Raw genomic sequence first — 21,543 nt, 5'->3', positions numbered from 1 at the left:
AGTGCTCCAGGAGCTTAGAAGAGCCAGTGAGTTTACCATTCTTTGATATCTTTTGACCTCCTTATGATTTGCTCATCAAGGCTGATTTTCCATTAACAGGTGTACCTGACAACCACTGCGCTATTTTTTATTTCCTACTATTGATGGGATAAAAGACATGTTCAGGATTGCAGTATCTTCATGTGTCACCATGAGCAGCAGACCCATTTTAGAGGGCCCTTTTTACATAAATAATGTAGAATTCACAATCACTCAAATAAATACATAAAAACTGCAAGTGAGCTTGGTAGTTTTTCTGTTCCCCCTCTCTCATCATATCATTTCCTCTGCTATGATGAAATTTGCCTTCATCACTTTGAAATTCGACTCCAAACAGGACATTCAGTGGTAACTCCATACCTTTTTATAGTTTAGCCACTTTCTAAAGCTTCCTTTCCCTACACATTGATTCAATTCCCAGCTCTTTTAAAATAATTATCTTCACAAAACATTATTGCAAGCAGATACTTAGGCCTTGTTTAAAGCTCTGTCTTGAAGAAATCTGGCGTTAGACCTTGATATATTGCATTGATGACATGGACACAGACATCTCGCCGGTCCTGTTATATTTCTTTAAAGGCACCTGGAAGTCTGTCACCTAGGACACACGCGTAGCTCGTTAGTTATTGTACCACTGACATGCAATGTAAGTTGTCTGCAAGCAAGTCCACGTGGTCAGAAAAACCAGGCAGGTATGAGGACTTCTGCATGGACCTGAGCGGACCGTAGTAGACCTCGCATATGTGGAAAGTATAATCGAGGCTTTAACCATCAACTTTTCTTTTTGGATCCATTTCATGTTAGCTAGCTTGTTAGCTTGCAGCTGCAGTGGAGAGGACTCCCTCCCTTAATTCAACCACAGCCACAGCAGGATGGGCAAAAATTAATTGAGAACCTAAAGGCCGGGCTGAAATCTGAAAAGGGAAAGATTTGGCCCTCAAGGCTTGAGTTTGAGACGTGATTTAAGGTATTAAAATTGTGTGTGATTATGAGGCACAAGATGTGTTGGAGTTAAAAACATGGTTTTCAAAAGCTATGTGATTGCTATGTGATTGCTTTTCTCTATGTATACCACAAACTGCTGCTTACCTCAACCTCTTCAGCTACTTTTGGATAAAGTTACATAAAGTCTTACCAATGGTGTGGAGGCTCTTGTAGCCACAGTCCATATGACTGTAGAAATACAAAATGTTCAGTAGCCATTGTTGCACATATAAAGGCAGGTCTTGTGATGCTCTAAAGCTCTGTAAGACCCACATAACAACAAAAACAGAGTTAACATAGCTGCTGCTGCTACAGCTGTGGATCAACAATGAATAAAACAAGGAAAAGAAAATAAAGTCAGAAGCATTTAATTATTATTTCTGCTGTATTTCCTCTGTGTTTAATCAAAAGATGTTTCAGACTAAATGAGAGCAGTCAGGGGATTTAATCCACACTACTGTAGTACTGAATTAGTTACATAACCAGGCTGAGACTACTTAATCACTGCCTCCATGACAATACAGCCACTCCACACTGCACACCTCCACTCACGGGAAGCCTAGGGGAATTCTGCACGAGGAGACAAAGAGCACATTTGCAGTCACGGCCTGAAAGGCGATGTGAGTCAGCCTGATAGTACAACTTATTTTGAGTGGGCTTTGCTACAGTGGGAGCTAAATGGATAACTCCAGCTCTCACAAAAGGCTTTTTCCCCCGTCAGCGGAGGAGACAGTCTGGGTTACAAAACAGGTTTATTGATTTATTATCTGGGAGTAAAATCGAGTCCCTTGCAGAAGTTAGAGCACGAAATGATGTGTGCTTCAGGGTAGAGGAATTTAGATTCAGATTGTGCATTTAAAACCGATAAAAGTTCAGATATCGTGACTTTAACAAAAATGGAGAAAGAGACATGTGATATGATGTGTAACTGGCAGTCCACAGTTCAGATGTAATGTTGTATTTACTCACTGGTAAAGGTCATAGACAAAAACAGTAGGAAATGATCAGTGCCAAACACCAAATATCTCAATATTATTGCTTTTTAGTATTCATTTGTGTAAATTGTAAACACTGTTCAGTTCATAAAAAGAAGAGTGTGAGCAATTGGGGTCAGTATGAGTATACTGGCAAAGTTTCTTGCTGGTTTGTGCCATTGAGTGCGTTTCCACCAATTGATTCACATTTGAAGTAAACCAGCTGAAATGGGCCTTTACGAGGTTTTGAGTGGTATTGTCTTACGGTCATTTTTTTCCCATTAAAACGCCAACAAATGTCCCTCATCATTAACTACCTGTTTGGTTTAAATGTGAAGAGAAGGGATTTCGAGTGATGCAACAATACTTTTCAATTTTCATGAAGAATGTGATGTAAATCAGATTTGGCCCATAGGAAGCAATGTATATGTACTAGCAATCTCAAGCCTCCTTACCTTAAATGTTCTGCAGGAATCCCCCAAGGCTCCTTATTTGGGCCCCTTTTATTTGTACTTTGTATTAATGATCTCCTTTGTGCTGTAATGTGCAGTAACATTGTCTTAAGCTACTCTTCTTTTTTATAGATTTCTTCTAGAAACAGGTGCAACAATTTAGTGAAGCATTTGAAAACTCATAGAAATACAGTATATAAGGTAAAAACAGAGTTTCTTCTAACAACCTAACAAGTCAATATTGGTATGATCTCCTTTGTTCTTCAACATAGTCTGAACTCTCTTAGGAAAGCTTTCTTGGTATTTCTTTAAGCAGTATTAAGTAATAGTTCTCCAGACTTCTTGAAGCACATTCAAAGCTCTTTTATGGATGTTGGCACCTTTTGTTTTGTTCTCTGTCAGTATGATCCCACACTGCTTCGTTAATGTTCTGAGGTGCGGGCCTCCCAAGCCAAACAGGTCTTTTCAGACTGGAGTGCAGGTCGAAGCTAGAGAACAAAGACATAGGTTACTTCTCTTTACTCAAGGATAACATGCAGACAGAAGGCAAGAAAATTACTCGCATGAGGATAGTATGGTCAGGCAGAGATCTATTGCCACACTAGCTCCTAAATGTGCTTCCTTGATGGAAAACATCCCGGAAGCACAGGTGTGAGAGGACAAGCCTGGGTAATTGACCTATGCATGGGTGGAGCCAGGGCAGAACATCCCAGTGCCACCCAAACCCTGACACACCGTTATACAAAATGACAATAATTTAAACCAAAATGTCGGGAGTGAATGTGATTGCGAATGGTTGTCTGTGTCTCTATGTGTTAGCTCTGTGTGTTAGCCCTGCGGCAGATGGGCAACTTGTCCAGGGTGTACCCCACCTCTCGCCCTATGACAGCTGGGATAGGCTCCAGCGCCCCCCGCAATCCTGAAAAGGATAAGCGGGTGGATGGATAGTTATTTGTTTTTCACTGCCTGGTCATTAACAGAAGAAACACCAATTCAGTAGGATCACCTTCAAGGAGAACTATTTTAAATTTTTTGAGTAGCAAGTCATTCTCATTTTATAATGAGAAACACAATATTTTGGGTTATGATCATTTAAAGTGCAGCCATGTGGTTTTAGAGCTTTTACACCACCTTTAAATTAATTAAACACAAAACTGACAGGGAGATTGATACCAGTGCCACCAGTGTCTTATGGGTTCCCTACATTTGGACAAACTGTGCTACCAGCAAAGATACTAAATATTGGCGTAGCTTAGCAGTGGCAATAAAGGAGCAGACTCGTTGTTCTTGTATTTATCAAGTTACTATTTATAGTTGTTGCTGTTGTTTGTTTTGTTTATTGTAAAGTTTTATTTGACCTGTCCGGAAACTGTGAATGAATGTGGCATGTTTGCATCTTATATTTCCTTATATTTATGCCCATTAGCATGAGAAAAGTAAAGAAAAAGAAGCTAAAACAAGTTGTCTATATACACATAAGAGATTTTTTGTGAAAGCTGACAGCAAATTCTTTCAGCTCTAGTTGTCATGCATTCACAAGAGTAGATGCTTGCAAACACCTTCATGTTCAGATCACAGCCTATAACATAAACTGCTTCAACCCTATCTCTTTTATCCCCCAGCCCTGTTGCCAGTACTCACCCTGGAAGGAACTGTAACTTTGAGAAACAACATCTAAAGGAACTGCTTTATTTCAAGCAGCACTTGCAATAAGTTTCACAGCTGATGTGTCAGATTAGGGGCATATTTTTAGTTCCCCTAAAGGATAAACACAGTACTATTTCACATCAATTTTATTTACAACAAATGTTATATGAAGACCAACAATAATGACTTTTTCCCAGCTTCAGAACCGGAGCGCTGCTCCCAACGGAACAAATACAGAATATACAGATTCAGTTTCAAAACAATAAATAACTAAACCCCCCTAAATCTGGTGCAGACTGAAATGGAAATGGCATTTATTTGGGATAGTTCATGCATCAGTAACTTAAAGAACTGCTTAAAGGAGCACAAATGAATTGAATTAATATTTTTTGTCTGACATTATCAGTCTGTTGCTTTGTTATTGTTGAATTTTAGCTCACTCTTCTATATGACATTGCTTCAGTTCGTTGAGATTGTGGGCATTCATGTGAGTTCCTGTGGCAGCATTTCAATAAGGTTGAGGTCTGGACTTTGACGGGGACATTGCAATGCCTTGCTGCGTGTCTTTTTTTGCTTCTGTGCTTGGGACCTTCACCTTGTTACCTGATCCAATTTCAGCCGACCTTTTAGCTATCAGATAAATGATGTCACATTTAACTCTGGAATACTTTGGTACTACTTGTAGCCCAGGTCCAACTTTTTCTAATTGTATTGTCATCAACTTAAACATTGAACGTGCTAACTGAGGCCTGTAGAAATGTAGCTCTTAGGTCAGACTTTGGAGTGGATTTGCAGGGTCATCAACTGCTGGTAAGATTGTGGCATTGTGTTAACACACACCTGACTGCTCCAGACCAGGAAACTGCCAAAACCTTTGCTTTTAAAGAAGTGCTTGCACTTGCTGATGATCAGTTAATCACGTGCATATAGTTAGCAGCACCTGGCTGCTACTTACCCTCTTAATTCCTATGGAAGTTATAAGGAAGGGCTTAGTTTTTCACAGGACTGCTGGCAGAGTCAGTGGGCTTTACAGATTTTGACAATTCGATGGAATATTTCTGCATGTAATACCTTGTGGAATTTAATCATTTTAACGTCACATACGAGTAGTTTTTGCTGACACTAGACATTTTCTCTTTGGCACTTTGGCCCAGTGTCCTAAAACATTTGCATTGAAAACAAATCAAAAAAGAAAAATGCTCTTTCTACACATTACATCTGAAAACTGAGGGAAAGCACCAAGGAGAAAAGTCGGAAATCCCATTTCAACTGTACTTAGTACTGTGACCACTAGGTGGTGGTGTTGATCCACTTTAAGGAATGTCACGACAGGTTTATGCAGAGCAACGAGTTTCTTCCAGGGAAAGGTGTCGCTGTCAGATCTTCTCCAGGACACCAGTAGCACCAAAGAGTCCACAATGAACTTTAAGGCATCCAGTATCAGCAGAGAGGTTAAACTTCATCTCATCTACATCATCTTCATCTTTTGCATAACCTTTCTCTGGATACTTATTTTAAATGTGTCCATAGCAGAGCAAAAATTGGTACTAGGAAGACATCAATAAGCAGGTAGAGAAGAGGAGACAACACAAAGAAATGGTGAAAAGTTGAAACCTCACTGATGATTAAAAAGTTAGTTACTTCAGTCCAAGAAGAACATTTGTACTTTATTGCATCACTTATACTTTTAATGCGTCCTCATACTTCTTTTTGGTAAAAACAACAACAACAACAACCTCAACAGCCAAATAGTTAAACTATTTGAGCGAGATTGCATGCAAAGTGTTCACGGCTCTTATTTGCCACACAATGAGACCACGCAGCACTTTGTGTGGTGCCCCAAACTACCACCTGGGTACAGCAAGAATGACCACAAGCCACTACAATGCCAGAATTTTACCACAAGAGCAGGTAAACAATGCACTGTTTATTAGCATTGTTCTGTGCAAACAAAAGCCTAGTGTGCTCAGAAAGCCTCATGATCACTCTGAACTAAAAGAATTCAAAGAGGGCTGAAAAATATCTGCTCAGATAAGAAGCCAAAACTGAAGTAAAATCTTGAATTGATGAATTTGTTAAAATATTGAAACAAACAAATCCATGAAGATGTGCTAAGACTATTTTTCTCCTGTAGTTTTCTTTTTTTAAACACAAATATTTTGGCCTCCTTTTCCAGGCAGGTCTTTAGTGTCAGAGCAGATGAAACGCAGCCCTCTGTCTGTGATTATTAACAGTCGGAGCTGCTCAGACTCCAAACAAGATGTGTTTGAGGTCATAACAGGAGTCTGGGTGCTGTGCCAGCATGACATTACAGCCTGGATCCTCTTGAATGTCGCCTTTGTTTCCTCCCCCAGATCTGTGTTAGAGGCTTCAGCAGGATCCCTTTCCTCCGCCTGTGAAATAAAGCCCAGGACCCTTCCACCCTCCCCCAGACACGTCTCAGTTTTGTAGTCCTTCAGAAATTTGGACTGTTTCAGCAGCGAACTCTCGCAAGGAAAACAATAAATTAAGACAACACAAACAGAGACATTTTGAACAATTTACAAAAACAAAAGCAAGCTTTCAGTTTGCAGCTGCTGCCAAATAAACAGGTGCCTGCAACAGTGTTGTGCTCCTCATTGCATACCGCAATCACACCTTGTCCTGGCAGAAAAAAGTCAATGCATATTGAGCATATTGAACTTGTTCATCTTAACTGGTGAGTCAACAAATTGTGTTTCAAATCCTCAAAGAGGTTTAAAGTTATTGCAAAACTTTTGGTCTCAATATCTGAACTTAAGATCTCTTAATTCTTTGAAAGCATAAGAAAAGCAAACAGCCAGATGAGTATTACTAAAAATATTTGCCATAAATAATCAGACTGTATTTATAGATCAGTTTGTGTTTACATGGGACAAGTAAAGGTCAGTTAGTAAAGGGGTCAATTTGACATTGTTGTCATTGTTTTTCAGTGAAATAGAGTATTTTAGAGCATTAAAAAAAACCCCACTTCAATCAATTTAGAAAGTCAAAAGACAATCATTATGATGCCTGAAAGTAACCATAGCAACCTATTACCATTTTGGCCCACAAACAGTTTACATCTCATTTATTTGGGATCTATACCATGAATGAGGCTGCTGTGGCTTCCCTTCATGTTTAAACTGAGGCAGTGCTTCTGTAGCAGTAGATTGCTTAATGCTTTGGAGCAGATTTAAACACTCCAGGGTTTCTCCTTCAGTAAAAAAAAAATGTTGGCATCCATTAAAGATACCTTGGCTTTTCACCAAGGAAAAATTGCCAGTAGTGAAGCTTGAAACACAGTCAGGTCGTGGAGGCAGCAGACTAAGCAGGGTATTCCAGGTGTTGTTCTCCCCAGCCACATTTTACAGTTCCTTCTGGGGGATTCCAAGGTATTCCCAGACAAGACAGCATTAAAAAAATCCCCTCTCATCCCTGCAGGCGGTCTGTTCTTCAAGATCGGGTCCTCCACCCGAGGCCTGGGAGCTTGAGGCTCCTGTGCAGTATCTTAACTGTTCCTAGGACTGCACTCTTCTGGACAGAGATCTCGGATGTTGTTCCTGGGATCTGCTGGAGCCACTCACCTAGCTTGGGGGTCACCACAACGTGCGCTCCAGGTACAGATGTTTGTGTATACTATGCCGGCCACTTGGTTATGGCGTTCCATGTATGCTCTGCCAGCTAGTATTTTGCACCCTGCTGTTATGTGCTGGATTGTCTCAGGGGCATCTTTACACAGCCTGCACCTGGGGTCTTGCCTGGTGTGATAGACCCCAGCCTCTATGGATCTTGTGCTCCAAGCTTGTTCCTGTGCTGCCATGATTAGTGCCTCTGTGCTGTCTTTCAGTCCAGCTTTGTCCAGCCACTGGTAGGCTTTCTGGATGTCAGCCACTTCCTCTATTTGCTGGTGGTTCATACCATGCAAGGGCCTGTCCTTCCATGATGGTTCTTCCTCTTGCTCCTCTTCTTGGGTTTCTGCTGCCTGAGGTATTCACTGAGCACATGCCAGCATTAGAAATGTGTACATCAGAGGGACAGGTCAGGTTGAGCAGGACCACTCTGTGTGGGACTCTCTCAGCCCTCCTAACTTCACCAACCATCCTGTGAGTATATGTCTTATTTATTTATATTTAATCGAAGTTTAGTCCAGGTCTACAGCTCTGATGTTAGGAGGAATTTTGAATTGCATCAGCACAAGCATAATTGCACAAGACCTTGTTTACTAAGTGAGCTGCAAAAGTGAGAACCGAAGCTGCAGAAACTTTTATGAATGAGAAATTACAGTGTGGACAACTGTTATTTAATTGGTTTCAGCAAATTCATGTGAGCTTACAATGTGTGTCATTACGACATCCTACACAGGCCAGTGAGAATCACTACTGATGAAACTTAATCTGGCTAGTGATTGTTGTCGCTGAAAATGACTCACATTTTTTAGAATATGTTGCTAATTTGCTTATTATAGTGTCTCACATTAAACTGTGTGAGTAATCAGCCGAAATAAGTTTAACTTTCCCTGATTGATGTTTCAGGAAATCAGCATTTAATGATATATCAAAGAGAGGTGACTCATTCCCTCTGATTATATGGCTTTGTAAGTGTGACGATATCAGGCATTTAATTGGAAACCGTGTATTATGGAGGGCAGCGGCAGCGCTATCATTCAGTGGGTGAGTAATTATGATGCAGTGACAGTTTTAAGGGACAGTAAAATACTCACTGTTGGAGCACAGGCTGGTAAGGTTGGTAATTATGCTGTAAGAAACTAAATTCTTTAACGATTTAACAGATCATCTTTCTGACTCTGGTTTATTAATTATATAAATGCTTGTTAAATTAAAGAAAAGGGGTACAATAACTATAGTAAATGAATAAAGTGTTTAATTTCGTGTCTCTTTACTTCTTTGTGGGAAAAACACGATGTGTGAACAAGAAAATAAGTTAAAAATAACATTAAAATATATGTAGGAAATTTTTTCTGAATGGTTCAATTAAATGAGATTCATTTTGGTCAAGGACATTAAAAATGGTTAAATCACACCTAAATCATTCTGGGTTGGTTCTGGCCAGCCAAGAACAGGAAACAAAGGAAATGATTCATACAGACAAGAAAATTTAGACAGCAGAAGATTTGAAAAACATCGCCTGGTCTAATGAGTCTTGATCTCTGCTGCATTGTTCAGAAGGGTCAGAATTTGGTGTAAGCAGCATGGATCCATCCTGCCTTGTATCAACAGCTCCGGCTATGGGTGATGTGGGGGTGTTTTCTTGCAACACTATGGGCCCCGTAGTATCAATTAAGAATCTTTAAACACTACACCCCACCTGACTCCTGAGTGTTGTTGATGACTGTGTCCATCCCTTTATGACCACCCATCTTTTGATGGCTGCTTCCAGTAGGATAATGAACCATGTCACAAAACAAAGATCATCTCCACCTGGTTTCTTGAACATGACAATGAGTTCACTGCACTTAAGTGACATCCACAGTCACCAGATCTCAATCTAATTGAGCACCTTTGGGATCTGGTAGAATGCCTTATTAAGTCTGACTAATTTGTACTGATCAGAAGCAGTCACACCAGGTGTGGTTAGTATCTGAGTTACTGATGGCAATCTAATAATCATTACCCAGTGATTTATTATATCTACGGTACTACAAAGTCTTGTAAAGGGAGTGGACTGATCCATGACGATCTTTTCTGGGGGGGTCTGTATTGTTGTACAGGAGGGCCACAGGGAATCCATATATTATCTAAATCACCTCGCTGCCTCCTATATGGGACAACATGTTCTCATCTAATGTATCCATTCATATCAATGTATGGTATGCATATATGACAGTGGATCTGCAAAAAGTACAAAATGTTCAAATGCAATGTTGTTTTTATATAACTAAACAATATTTCTTCTTTGTGATCCACACAGATTTTCATTATTTTTGTTGTAATTCTGGTATCACATAGGAAGAGGAAAAGGGAAAAAAAAACAATGCATTTTCCTGATTTGAGTTATTAATTAACTCGACTTTGGTGGGATGGCTTTGACTTCTGGGCTACGTTTAAACCCTAGCATTAGACCATTATAATTGTAAAGTTAACTTCTGAGTTAATGACACTCCTAATTGGTGTTTGTTATGCATTTGTATATGACCAAGTACTATAAATGTGTTTAACATGCACACTGTCCCCAACTTGAAGGGGCATTAAGAGAAAAAAATATATTCATACTAATTTTTTTAATATTTTTGATAATGGTAAATGATCAGGAGCTAATCATGAAGTGAGCGGGAAGAGTAACTTCACTATAAATAATGACCATATAATCAATATTGGGGGGGTGCCCTATGCCTCCCTTCAGTACACGCTCCTGGTTGCTGTGTAATAAAATCCTCGTTTGTGCACCATATCTTCATACCGACTATTAAAAATATTTGTATATTGACTAATTAAACTATTTAATCGGAAGAATTACTAATATGTTCTTATATAACGCAACATGTCTGGAGTGGATCTTTACAGTAAGCATGATTAAGTCAGACAGAAACCGGGGGAAGGGCTGTGGACGTTAACTGCGCACGTAACCGGGCCACGCTGTGCTCCGCGGTGACGTCACATTCCAGTATGTGCAGCTGAGTCGCAGTTTGGTCAGAAGAGGTCAAATATCCCCCAAACCCACCCAAAGGCTGCCAGTTCAACAAGAGATCAGGCGCTGCTGACGGATCATCTCCACGAAAATGGGCAACTGTCAAGTAGGCGTCATTCTCCTCCTAATCTCTCTGAGAAAAACACTGATTAAAGGCTAGATTTAAAAAAAAAAAAAAAAATCTCTTGGCTTCGCTGGTTTAAGTCTGTATGAGCCATACTTTCGGTTCGACCACTGCCAGGAATGACGGCTGGATTATGTCTTTGTAGGAGTTTAAAACATGTTTTATTTGCATCATTTTAGTCCGTATAATGCGAGCCGCCCTCCGCTTTTAAGGCTTTACGCACAACCCATTTCATCATACGGAACCTCTATTATTGCGACTACACTGACGAGATAAAGAGCTGTGAATATAGATTCTCAGTTAGCGCTGTTTCTTTAAGGTTCAAGCGGTGTAAACGCTGCAAATGACACCGTCTGGGAGACGCCGTATCGGGGTTTACGCAAAGGAAAGGGCCACTCCTTTGCGGAATTTCATCACGGTCCCGTTACACTAGTTCTTTTTTCTTTAATGAGTTCGACTGTGCGCAATGAAAGGATTTCACGGGAGGCTGTGGATCCTGTCCTATCACCATGTTATTAATCAGTACAAATGGTTGACACTACTCTTTTTATTTGAGTGAGCAAATACTACAGCTATACTTTTAATGATTCAGCGCTGGATGTAGAGAGAAGAGCGTGAGATGAATTGTTTTTGTCAACACTCGACCACTGGAAACGTACTAACCATACTAACCACTTCCTGGCTGCATTTTCCAGCCTGAAATGTAAAAAAAAAACTAACAAAAAAACAAGTACAATATATTTTCTGAATCCACAAAGGCTTATCTCAGTGAAAACATATTCTATCCACTGCAAAAGACCTCGACTTTAAAACCTCATCTGGAAATCAGGGACTTTTCAATATTAGTCATATTTAATATTATAGAAGGGCAGAGCAGAATAGTCCAGGAGATGTCTTTCAGATGCTTCCTTATATACTGCTATAGGTAATATGGCTGGGCACATTGTTGTGAATAATTTGTGAACCTATAATATGTCAAACATTTTAAGGCAGAAAGAAAATTTCTGTGAGAAGTTTTTGGCAAAGTTCCTTTAAAAATGCTATTGATATATTTTAACTGGGAAAAGAAAAATAACTGGACTGATTAAAATGCAGAAAGAAGAATAGGTAGAATAAGGTCCAGTTATAAGGATACTTGCAAAGGAGATTTATTTCATATTTATTTATTTTATATGTAAGTATACAGGCTCTAATACATCCATAGACTCCGCCTGATATTTTGTTAAAAGTTGATTTGAGGTGAAGCTGAAGAATTCAAAACTCTCCACCTTTATTATTCCATCCACTTTGTGCAATGTAGCAGCACCACTGGCAGCAAAACAGCCCCAGCGCATGATGCTATCACCACCATGCATGACAGCTGGTACAGTGGTCTAAGGTTTGAAAGTCTCATCTTTACTCCTCTTGTCATTGTAACCAAAATAAGTCAGTCTTTGTCTCGTCTGACCATAAATTATTTTTCCCAGAAGCTATTTGGCTCGTCCATTTATGGGGCTGGAAATTTCAGTTGATTTTGAAGATCTTGACTTCACATTTTAAGATTTGCTGAGTATTGTAAAACTCATTGCAATTATATTGTGATTTAATTGCAAATTATTATTATTATTATTAATAATAATAATTAATTTTTTTGTTTGTGCCTTTCAAAACACTCAAGGTCACCTTACAACACAAAAATCAGGATGGATTATCACTGATGTGAAAATGAAAACAGATGAGTTTTGAGCTGAGATTTGAACTCTGTCAAAGACTTGTGTTCTATAGGAATATAACCAGAATAAAACCAGCTGGGAGCATACATGCCAACCCTCCCGATTTTTCCGGGAGAATCCTGAATTTCAATGCCCCTCCCAAAAATCTCCCGGAGCCACCATTCTCCCGAATTTCTCTCAATTTTCCACCCGGACAACAAAATTGAAAAACCATATCCCACACTGGCCCAGTCAATTCCAGTTTCCAACAATGGCTACTACTACTGCAGCTACTTAGTTTTTATATTACTCTTATTACTTTTTCTGGGTTGCAAAATAAACTTTTAACATATTTTCAGGCGAGAATGTAGCTGTGTAAACTTCAAATATCTGAGCCGACGAGAACAGCAAACTCCCGGCACATTAAACATGACATATAAGTCACTTAGATAACTTAAACATGTTATTGTTTGGCTTTTTTCAGTGTCTTATTTGTTCGTGAGTAAATCGGTTTGGCTGAGTTTAAAGTTATTAGATTCGATTAGATTAAATAAAACTTTATTAATCCCTCGGGAGGGTTTCCACACAGCTGAATAAACATCAAACAGAAGAAGGCTAGACCGTCCCATTTCACAGTTGATCAGTTCCGGTCTACCCGGCTTTCGGAGGACCTGGCCCATTTAGACCGCGAAGGCCGGGTCTGCCGGAAAATAATAACGGTGACGTGTAACTTATTTCATCCGATAAATAAACACTGTAAAATTAAAGTTTTTTTTTTTGTAAATATATGTATATGTATACCCCCCCCCCCCCCCCCTTTGAATGTCTCCCTAATTCTGAGGTCTCAAGGTTGGCAAATATGGCTGGGAGCCAGCTGAGATCAGACCCTTGAGTTGGGACTTATTGACAAAGACTCATTCAGACTGATGGCAACATGTTGGCATTGTCTGCAATTTTAGATTAGAGAGTAATACAGGCCTACGACAATCTTTCTACGTCTGTCCCAGGCAGATTGTGACTGCAGAAAGGTTGCCTCCCATCAGGCAGAGGTTTTTTGTAGATGCAGGAAGGTTGCTGTCCTGTCGAGCGAAGTGTGTCCAGTATTTGAATTTGTTTAATAACATATCGATATTTGGCGTTCCTATCGCCATACAAAATATTAAGATACTCGGCTGTATCAATGTTTCCCCTCACCCCTATATATATATATATATATGTTATTTTAGGGGTGTTGTATGAACCTGTATATATGAAAATACCATAATATTCATGCCCAGATATGTAGTCTACTGTATCTTTACTATGGGAGACTTCTCTCCCTCTCTCTCTCTCTCTTGTGTGTGTGTGTGTGTGTGTGTGTGTGTGTGTGTGTGTGTGTGTGTGTGTAACCCTCGATTGCACTTCACTGACTGCTTTCATTCATGTGGCCTCCACCAAGTTTGTTTAAAGAGTTCAGTTGCTGAATTCCTCAACGAGGAGCACCATCCCTTCCCCCAGCTGCCAGCTGCTCTTGCCTGCGATCAGAAATCCTTGCATAAACAGTGATTAGCTGTAATCAGTGTGTGTCCATAACAGTTACTGCATGTAACATTATTATTTTTGTTTTCTCAGCCCACAGTTTTTCCCTATGAAGATTTTGATGTTGTTGCTGACATCAAGGCCATTCGCAAAGCCTGCAAGGGATTAGGTAGGTTGTGAATATGATGAAAACGGTACATTATTTAATTAAACTAGTCTCTTTAAACTTTGAAAGGATGCATCTGATTTCTCTGCATCTGATCTGTTGTGACTTCTTTTCAGGAACTGATGAGCAGGCTATTATTGACATCCTGGCAAACCGGAGTTCAGCTCAGCGTCAGGAAATTAAACAGGCATATTTTGAAAAATATGATGACGTGAGTGCCATTCGGCAAGTTTCTCATTTCAAATGTGTAAGAAACATTTTTTTTATGTTTCTGCTAAAATCAGCATGTCTGTCTGGGATAGGAATTGGTGGATGTGTTGAAGAAAGAGCTGTCAGGGAACTTTGAGAAGGCTGTCCTTGCCATGCTGGATCCGCCGGTTATCTATGCTGTGAAGGAGCTCAGGAAGGCAATGAAAGGTCCGGGCACTGATGAGGACGTCTTGGTGGAGCTCCTCTGCACCGCTACAAATGCTGTAACTAGCAAAATATATATTTATATTGACAATCATATTGCAATTCAATTTCAGAGGAAATGTCTAACTTCCTACTTTTTTTTTTAACAGGACATTGCCATGTTCAAGGAATGCTACTTTCAGGGTTAGTACAATAAGCAACTTAGCAGTTTTTAAATCTCTTCTCCGTTTGATGAAATTACTAAGTGTGAGTCATCAACCTACACCTCATACAGTAGCTTATTATTTTTGTCTCTAGTGCTATGTCACATTTTGTTTAGTCAAGGCCCATCCTGTTCCCACTTCCCTTTCATTATTGTGCTGGCGCTGAGAGTTGATTATACTTACCACTATAGCTGGCTATATCCTCTGTGGTTATAGGCACTGAAATCTTATGAGTTTTGAACAGAGTAACCTCTGTTTAGTTTTCTTTTTATAATTATGCATGGAAGGAATTACATCATCATTCAAGTTTGTCATTGTAATTTTCTACAGAGTGAGTATGATTATTTAAGAGTTTGTTTTATTAGGATTTAGAATGACTAGAACATTCTTTGGTTGATGTGTTTGATGGCTTTTAATCAGCCTGCGGATATGCTGGTTAGCTGAACAGATTATTAGCATAGCACATGCTTTGTTCTTGTTCTTCGGGTGAACTAGCTAATATGCTATGTTAGCACACTGATAGCTAAAGCTTACATTTTATAGACCTGAGCGATGACTTTGCTGACTTTGCTAGGTATTGTTGTTTTACTTGGGACAGCATAAAGCTAGCACAATAGCATATGCAGGGCACACTGCTAATAAACGTATAATGAGAAAATTATTAAATGTAATAGCAAGCTTCCATATAGTAGTCAAGCACCATGTTATAGTTATCAAAAGTTTTATTGATGCTTTACGGGCCAATAACGAATAGCATAAGAGATAAATAAAACACAAACAGCAATTCAACAGTAGTTCAACAATTTTTATTATTAATTTATTAATTATAATAAAATAATAATAAAATCTTATTTTCTCACTTCAAGTAAAAGAAGGTTTGTATTCAAAAATAAAAAGGCTGGTTGGAAAATCTTTAAATAAGTTCTCTTCCTGTTTCCATACATTGAGTGTAAACACAAAGGAAAAGGCTGTGCAGGTTAATATAACTGTGACAAATGTTGCACAGAGTAAAATAGAAATGGTCAGACAAATCTAGAAAGACCACTAGATTTGTCTAGTAATTGGTCTGTTGGTCACCTCAGCTATAAAGAATAAATAATAGCTTGTTAGAAAGATGCCATCATTCCAGTGCCCAATCCTAATAGTTTAGAGTGCTGCCCCATTTAACCAGGACTATGACCAAGTATGTGAAAATATTTACTTGAGTCATGTGCTCTGCTTCCAATATTACTTGTGAAGCTAACTAAGCAGCTAACTGCACTACTTCACTTTACACTATTAACTAGTTTTCTGATTGTTGCTGTACACTTTTATGCACAGCAAGGAAATGAGAATAGGTGAATGGTTGCAGGAAATGGCTAAAACGGTGGATGAAATCTAGGAATATACTAACATAAAATACTATCCAGAAAACACCAACACACTTGTATCGTATGGTAAAAGAATATCTGGTGGTCCTCATGCTTTGTGACTTTTCTCGGTGTCACTCTTGCAGTGCACGAGCGTGATCTTGAAGCCGATATCGAGGGAGATACGAGCGGGGATGTTAGAAACCTTCTCACAGCTCTTTTGCAGGTAAGTGGCCCTGAGTTTCTACTCTACTCGTGTAACTAAATTCCTCCCATCTGTCCCTGGACTGAAATCGAGCTCACTCTCCCTTCGCCAAACCATGCCCTGTGAACACACACACACACTGGCCAACATCCAGACAGCCTCTCACGAGTAAAACGGAGCCCAGATAAAGTTGCGTGAGTCAGATAAATAGACCTCAGTAAGGACCAAAGTCCTCTTAATTGTCTTCTTCCAGGGCAACAGAGATGAGAGTTATGAGGTGGATGAGAATTTGGCTGAACAAGATGCTATTGCCCTGTTTGAGGTACAGTTTCATTTTTAAATTATTCATAATGGCATCGTAGCAGATTTATTGACCCTGAAAAACATTAATATTCGCTGAACTGATGCAGGCTGGTGAAAGCCGTTTTGGGACAGACGAATCCACTTTCACCTACATCCTGGCCACCAGAAATTACCTGCAGCTCCAGGCCACCTTCAAGATATATGAGCAGGTTGGTATTTGTGCCCGCTGCTGCAGTGATATTGCATATCTGCTTGCACATATCACATCACTGTTTCCTGACACCTCCTAACAAATCACTACATAAGAAATATTTGTATGTGGAAAGTGAAAGGTTACTCTGTAAGACATTTACAGTGCTTAACTCAGCTAGTTATACTCTCTCAACAGCTCTCTGGAACAGAAATCCTCGATGCCATTGAGAACGAGACTGGAGGGACACTGAAAAAATGCTACACTGCTCTCGGTTAGTATGAATTAGAAAGCTGTCCATATTAAAATCTATGATTCTAGATTTGATTTGATTTAATTTGCTTAGAAGATTAGAGAAGCAGTGGTAGCATCAAAATCACATGGCAAACTGCTAGTTTTTTGTATATTAGATGACAGGAAAGTACGTTGGGTAAACTCCTATTGTGCTATGCAAATAAAAGTTTGGTGTTTAATAAGCGTATTGAAGAAAAATAAATTGTTGCTGCAGGAACATATGGTTCATAATCTGCTGTGGAATTTAATGAAACCCTTTCCTCCTCCTCACAGTAAGAGTTGCCAAGAATCCCCAGCTTTACTTTGCGAGACGTGTGAACAAAGCGATGAAAGGAGCAGGCACTGATGAGGACACCCTGATTCGCATTATTGTGTGTCGCTCCGAGGTAATTCCGCTAATGATGCATGACCTTGTTTATAAGAAGGGGCCAAAGACTGTCAAGCTAAAATACACGATAAAAGATGATTAAAAACATTCACAACATGCTGCGATTACTAAACAGCTCACTGATTATTACATCTGTTTTTACAGTATGCATGTTCTTACACTTTAAAGTCACTTATAAGACTGTTCACTGCCATCTTCAGGCAAACTCTGGTAAATCCTGTCCCCTGGTTTATGTTAAGATACAAACGTACAGTATACAAGACATTTTTAAATGCAAATCAAAAAGAATTCAAACAAGTGCAGAATGTGGATCAGAAATCTACTCCAGAAAATGTAAATGATTTAGGCCCCAGTCACGTAGGTTAGAGACCAGTTGGCAACTGCCTGGCAACCTTTTGTCACTATGGAAAAATTTGTATTCTAGATAAATTATGAGTAGTTGCTTTAGGTTTCTGACAGCCACTGTGAAACTGATGTATAAGCCCTACTCACAGAGATTTAAAGTCAGTAACCTCATGGTAACCACTGGTTGCTAGAGAAAAATGTGTATTCCCAAAGTGGTTGGCAAGTGGTTGCAGAAGACTGGTGGCTCTAGCTTTGTAAAAACTGGTTGCAAAAACAGGTATATGTTGCTGCAACTAAAACTTCTATGTGATTGCTTTGGTCACCGCAGTTATCAGCAATTTGCATAGAAGCACCATTTCAGAATCAACTCCCGGATGTTACCTAGTGATACTGGGCAGTACTCCCAGTAACTCCAGGTTGTCGATGCCACACCGTCTTTGCGATCACTTTCACCCAGTAACTTATAGTGACTGCTAATCAACCAGTTGGGGAATACACATTTTTCCCTAGTGACCAGAGGTTTCTAGGGAATCGCTGGCCTGTCTCTAGGCCTGTGTGAGTGAAACTTTAAACATGAGTTTGTCTTCTCCACATTTGCTAGAGGGTCAAGTTGAAACTGATTATTTCCATCATATTATATTTGGTAAATTCCCATGAGTTGACTTCTGGCAGGCTCGACATAAAGGCTAATTTAATTTTGTGGTTCTCTTTTTTTCAACAGTATGATTTGGAGACCATCAAGGACATGTACCTGGAGAAGTATGATGTGTCCCTTAAGGACGCCCTGAGGGACGAGTGCAGCGGTGACTTTAAGCGCCTCCTTCTCGCTATCTGCCACTGAAAGCCAGAGAGGCAGGCAGGAAGGACGCGGGTTGTCTGGTTAACAAACTAACTTTACTCGGTCTCTCTGTATGATATTGTGACCGGAGCAGGAGGGTAGTGGGGCGATTAAATAATTAACTTGGCTCGTGTCTTGTCCAAACTGACTTACTGTTAATGTGGTTGGCTCTCTATTTTACCTCCTTCACAGACGCTGACCTTGATTCTCTTACTTAGAACTTATCAGTGAGTGAAGCTGTGTCTCACAATTACTGCCCATTTCTTAGTCAATTTTTAATCTTTAATTAACCAGCATTTATATAGTGGCCAGTATAAAGCACCAAGATTTCTACAACACAAACAGGAGCCAGCTGTAGTCACACTGAATCAATTAGATCGAGCGTGGTGTGATCAGGTGGCTTAAGACTTGATAAGATAATGACGTTAAAAACATAAGACCCTGTATTTACTTCGCTACCTGATTCTCTTGCATTCACTAATCTATTAAGACTTTCATGTAAGTATTATGCTTCTTTAGATCAAATACTTCTTTGACCTTTTTCACCCTCCGTGCCCCAAACTGTGCCTGTTATAACTAATGCAATCAGTCAGCATGGCTTTGTGCTTTTAAATGAAGAAATGTGAAATTTCGAGTTGAAGGAGTATTAGCTGGCATTATGAAGGCTATGCAATGCAATGGACTTGAATCTGAACTGTTCTCACAGCAGCGGTTATATATTTTATCAGTTTCTCATTGAAATAAATTATATATTGATATATATTTAGTTGCAAAAAAAAAGGAATTGACAAATCCAAATACACCTCTCCTTGTTATACATGTATTTTTTTTTTTTTATATATATTTTATGACTAACAAAGAAGAGTGTTTAATACGGAGCATTATTTAGCATACTGCTTAGAATAGACCAGAGGGTGTGTGAAAAGAAATCTGATCGTGATGTTCAGGTTGATTTTTAACATGTGGAGAATCTGATGTCTGTGTCACTTGTGTGTCCGTTAATGGCAGCTGAGATTTATTCTTATGAGTGACCACTATTATAAACATATTGCAAAAAGATACTCAAATGACTTACAGCACATGAGATAGTCACAGCATCAGCCTGCTTATTAGCTTCTATATAGCCAAAGAATTTTAGTCTTACTGCTAATAAAGTTTCCTTTAATGTCATCATGTCTGACTTTATTCATTCCTCAGTAATCCAAATGGCCTGGAACATGAACACTGAACATGTTACACTGAATGGGAAAAGGCTTACTATCATTTTATGTTCCGTGAAAGGAGACCCCACCTTCAAGTTTGTCACCACCCCTTTGCTGCTTTCGAGGACAGTGGGAAATATGGTAACAGCACGTAAATGTAATTTAATTTAGGAAATCAAAATGGGAAATGTTCACATGTAAAGGACACAGTTAACCAAGTTGGGAGGTAAGTGTTGAGCTTTCTTTTATTAACCTCAAAATATCTTTGAGATTGTAAGAATATTTGTTGTACCTTAACAAACACATTAACTCAGTGGATAAAAAAATAAAAACCAAAGAAAATAGGTTACTATTGTTGTGTGCACTAAGGAAGATGGAAGCCTCAGTAATGAAATTTACCAGAAACCCCAGACACAGACAAGTACCTACTCTTTGACTCACACTGGAACATAAATTTAGGGTGATCAGAACCATACAACACTAGCCAGTGAAAATTCTCTCTGTGGAAGATGGAAAAGAAAAGAAATACACACTTGGAAAACAAAACAAAAAATAACTCTTAAAACATGTGGTTATCCTAACTTGGCCTTCATAAAATCAGCAAAGACGCACAAGAAATAATGTCAAACATGAATAAATATTATTTCCTATTCTAGTTCTGCACTTAAAGTACCTACTCTGGTGATGGTGTGAAAGAGTTTAAAAACTATTTTCCATAGTATTATTAGAAAGTTTAAAGATTTAGAAACACATTTGCAGTCATTTCTGGGGGAAAGAAGATCATGGGTGATTGGCATTTGCAACAGACAACATTTGCAACAGTGAATGCAGCCATGATTGTTGTGTCATTGTTGCATCATCATGGAGATGAATAATGAGCCCAGACACGCATCAAAGCTTTGCAAGAAGTATGTGAAGACCTTTTGAAAGGGAGAAACTATCCAAAGATTATTTTTAATGATTTAAAGTTCGACTTTTTAGCTCTGAATATCACAATCAATATGCTTTTGGAGCTAGCCTCAAATGGCCACTGCTTTGAACATGATTAATCAAATTTTGATCACAAGTCAATCACATCTTAAAGTTTTACAAACTCAGAAACAATTTGTTGGTGGGATCTCCTGAACCCATCTTGGCTATTATCCTAGTTGTTCTTTCTATAATGTTTTTAAGGTTTTCAAATTAAGGTCATATACTTTATCCCATAGCTCAGAACAATAACTGAGATAAAGCAAGATTCAAAAAAGAAAATGCTTTTTGAGATTTGATTTACCATATCTTATATTTTCAAGAGAGCTTATGATCTGCTAGTAAGAAATTTGATTCAGTCACCATTTCAATCTTTGTTCCAGTAATATAACACCATTGTTGTTTAATTATTAACAACGTCCAACAATGCATTTAATACATTGCCAGCCGGCGAGAAAACACACATTTGCTTGGTAAGTAAAAGGTCTGGTTTTTCTTTCCAGACACAAGTCAGGGCATCCGGTGTACAACTCATCAGCAAAAGGTACATATTGGATATATAGAACACATCGCACTCCAACTGTTACATCCAGAAATTGCTTT

The 21,543-nt window shown here is 39.0% G+C and overlaps 1 protein-coding gene and 1 long non-coding RNA gene across 2 annotated transcripts; both read left to right on the top strand.

The window, feature by feature from the left end:
• Positions 1-10,694: 10,694 nt before the first annotated feature.
• Positions 10,695-19,939, top strand: anxa13 (annexin A13). The gene is made up of 11 exons (XM_040044107.1): positions 10,695-10,847; positions 14,168-14,243; positions 14,357-14,451; positions 14,543-14,713; positions 14,804-14,837; positions 16,353-16,432; positions 16,665-16,733; positions 16,822-16,923; positions 17,103-17,178; positions 17,472-17,584; positions 18,653-19,939. Exons 1-11 carry the CDS (start codon positions 10,833-10,835, stop codon positions 18,770-18,772), a joined length of 951 nt encoding a protein of 316 aa, XP_039900041.1. The 5' UTR covers positions 10,695-10,832; the 3' UTR covers positions 18,773-19,939.
• On the top strand, positions 12,980-13,521 carry LOC120741310. The gene is made up of 2 exons (XR_005697600.1): positions 12,980-13,024; positions 13,165-13,521. It is a non-coding gene; the product is annotated as an uncharacterized LOC120741310 (long non-coding RNA).
• Positions 19,940-21,543: the final 1,604 nt, after the last annotated feature.

Source organism: Simochromis diagramma, unplaced genomic scaffold (assembly GCF_900408965.1).
Source record: "Simochromis diagramma unplaced genomic scaffold, fSimDia1.1 OVJJ01000602.1, whole genome shotgun sequence".
Classification (NCBI taxonomy): Eukaryota; Metazoa; Chordata; class Actinopteri; order Cichliformes; family Cichlidae; genus Simochromis; species Simochromis diagramma.
Note: the sequence above shows the minus strand (reverse complement) of the source record. Positions and strands in the feature narration are given on the sequence as shown.

Bases quoted from the DNA above. Each gene is read 5' to 3' on its own strand.
- anxa13 (XM_040044107.1), top strand. The intron at 16,734-16,821 runs GTACAGTTTCAT...GAACTGATGCAG, and splicing joins ATGCTATTGCCCTGTTTGAG to GCTGGTGAAAGCCGTTTTGG. The intron at 17,179-17,471 runs GTTAGTATGAAT...TCCTCCTCACAG, and splicing joins AAAATGCTACACTGCTCTCG to TAAGAGTTGCCAAGAATCCC.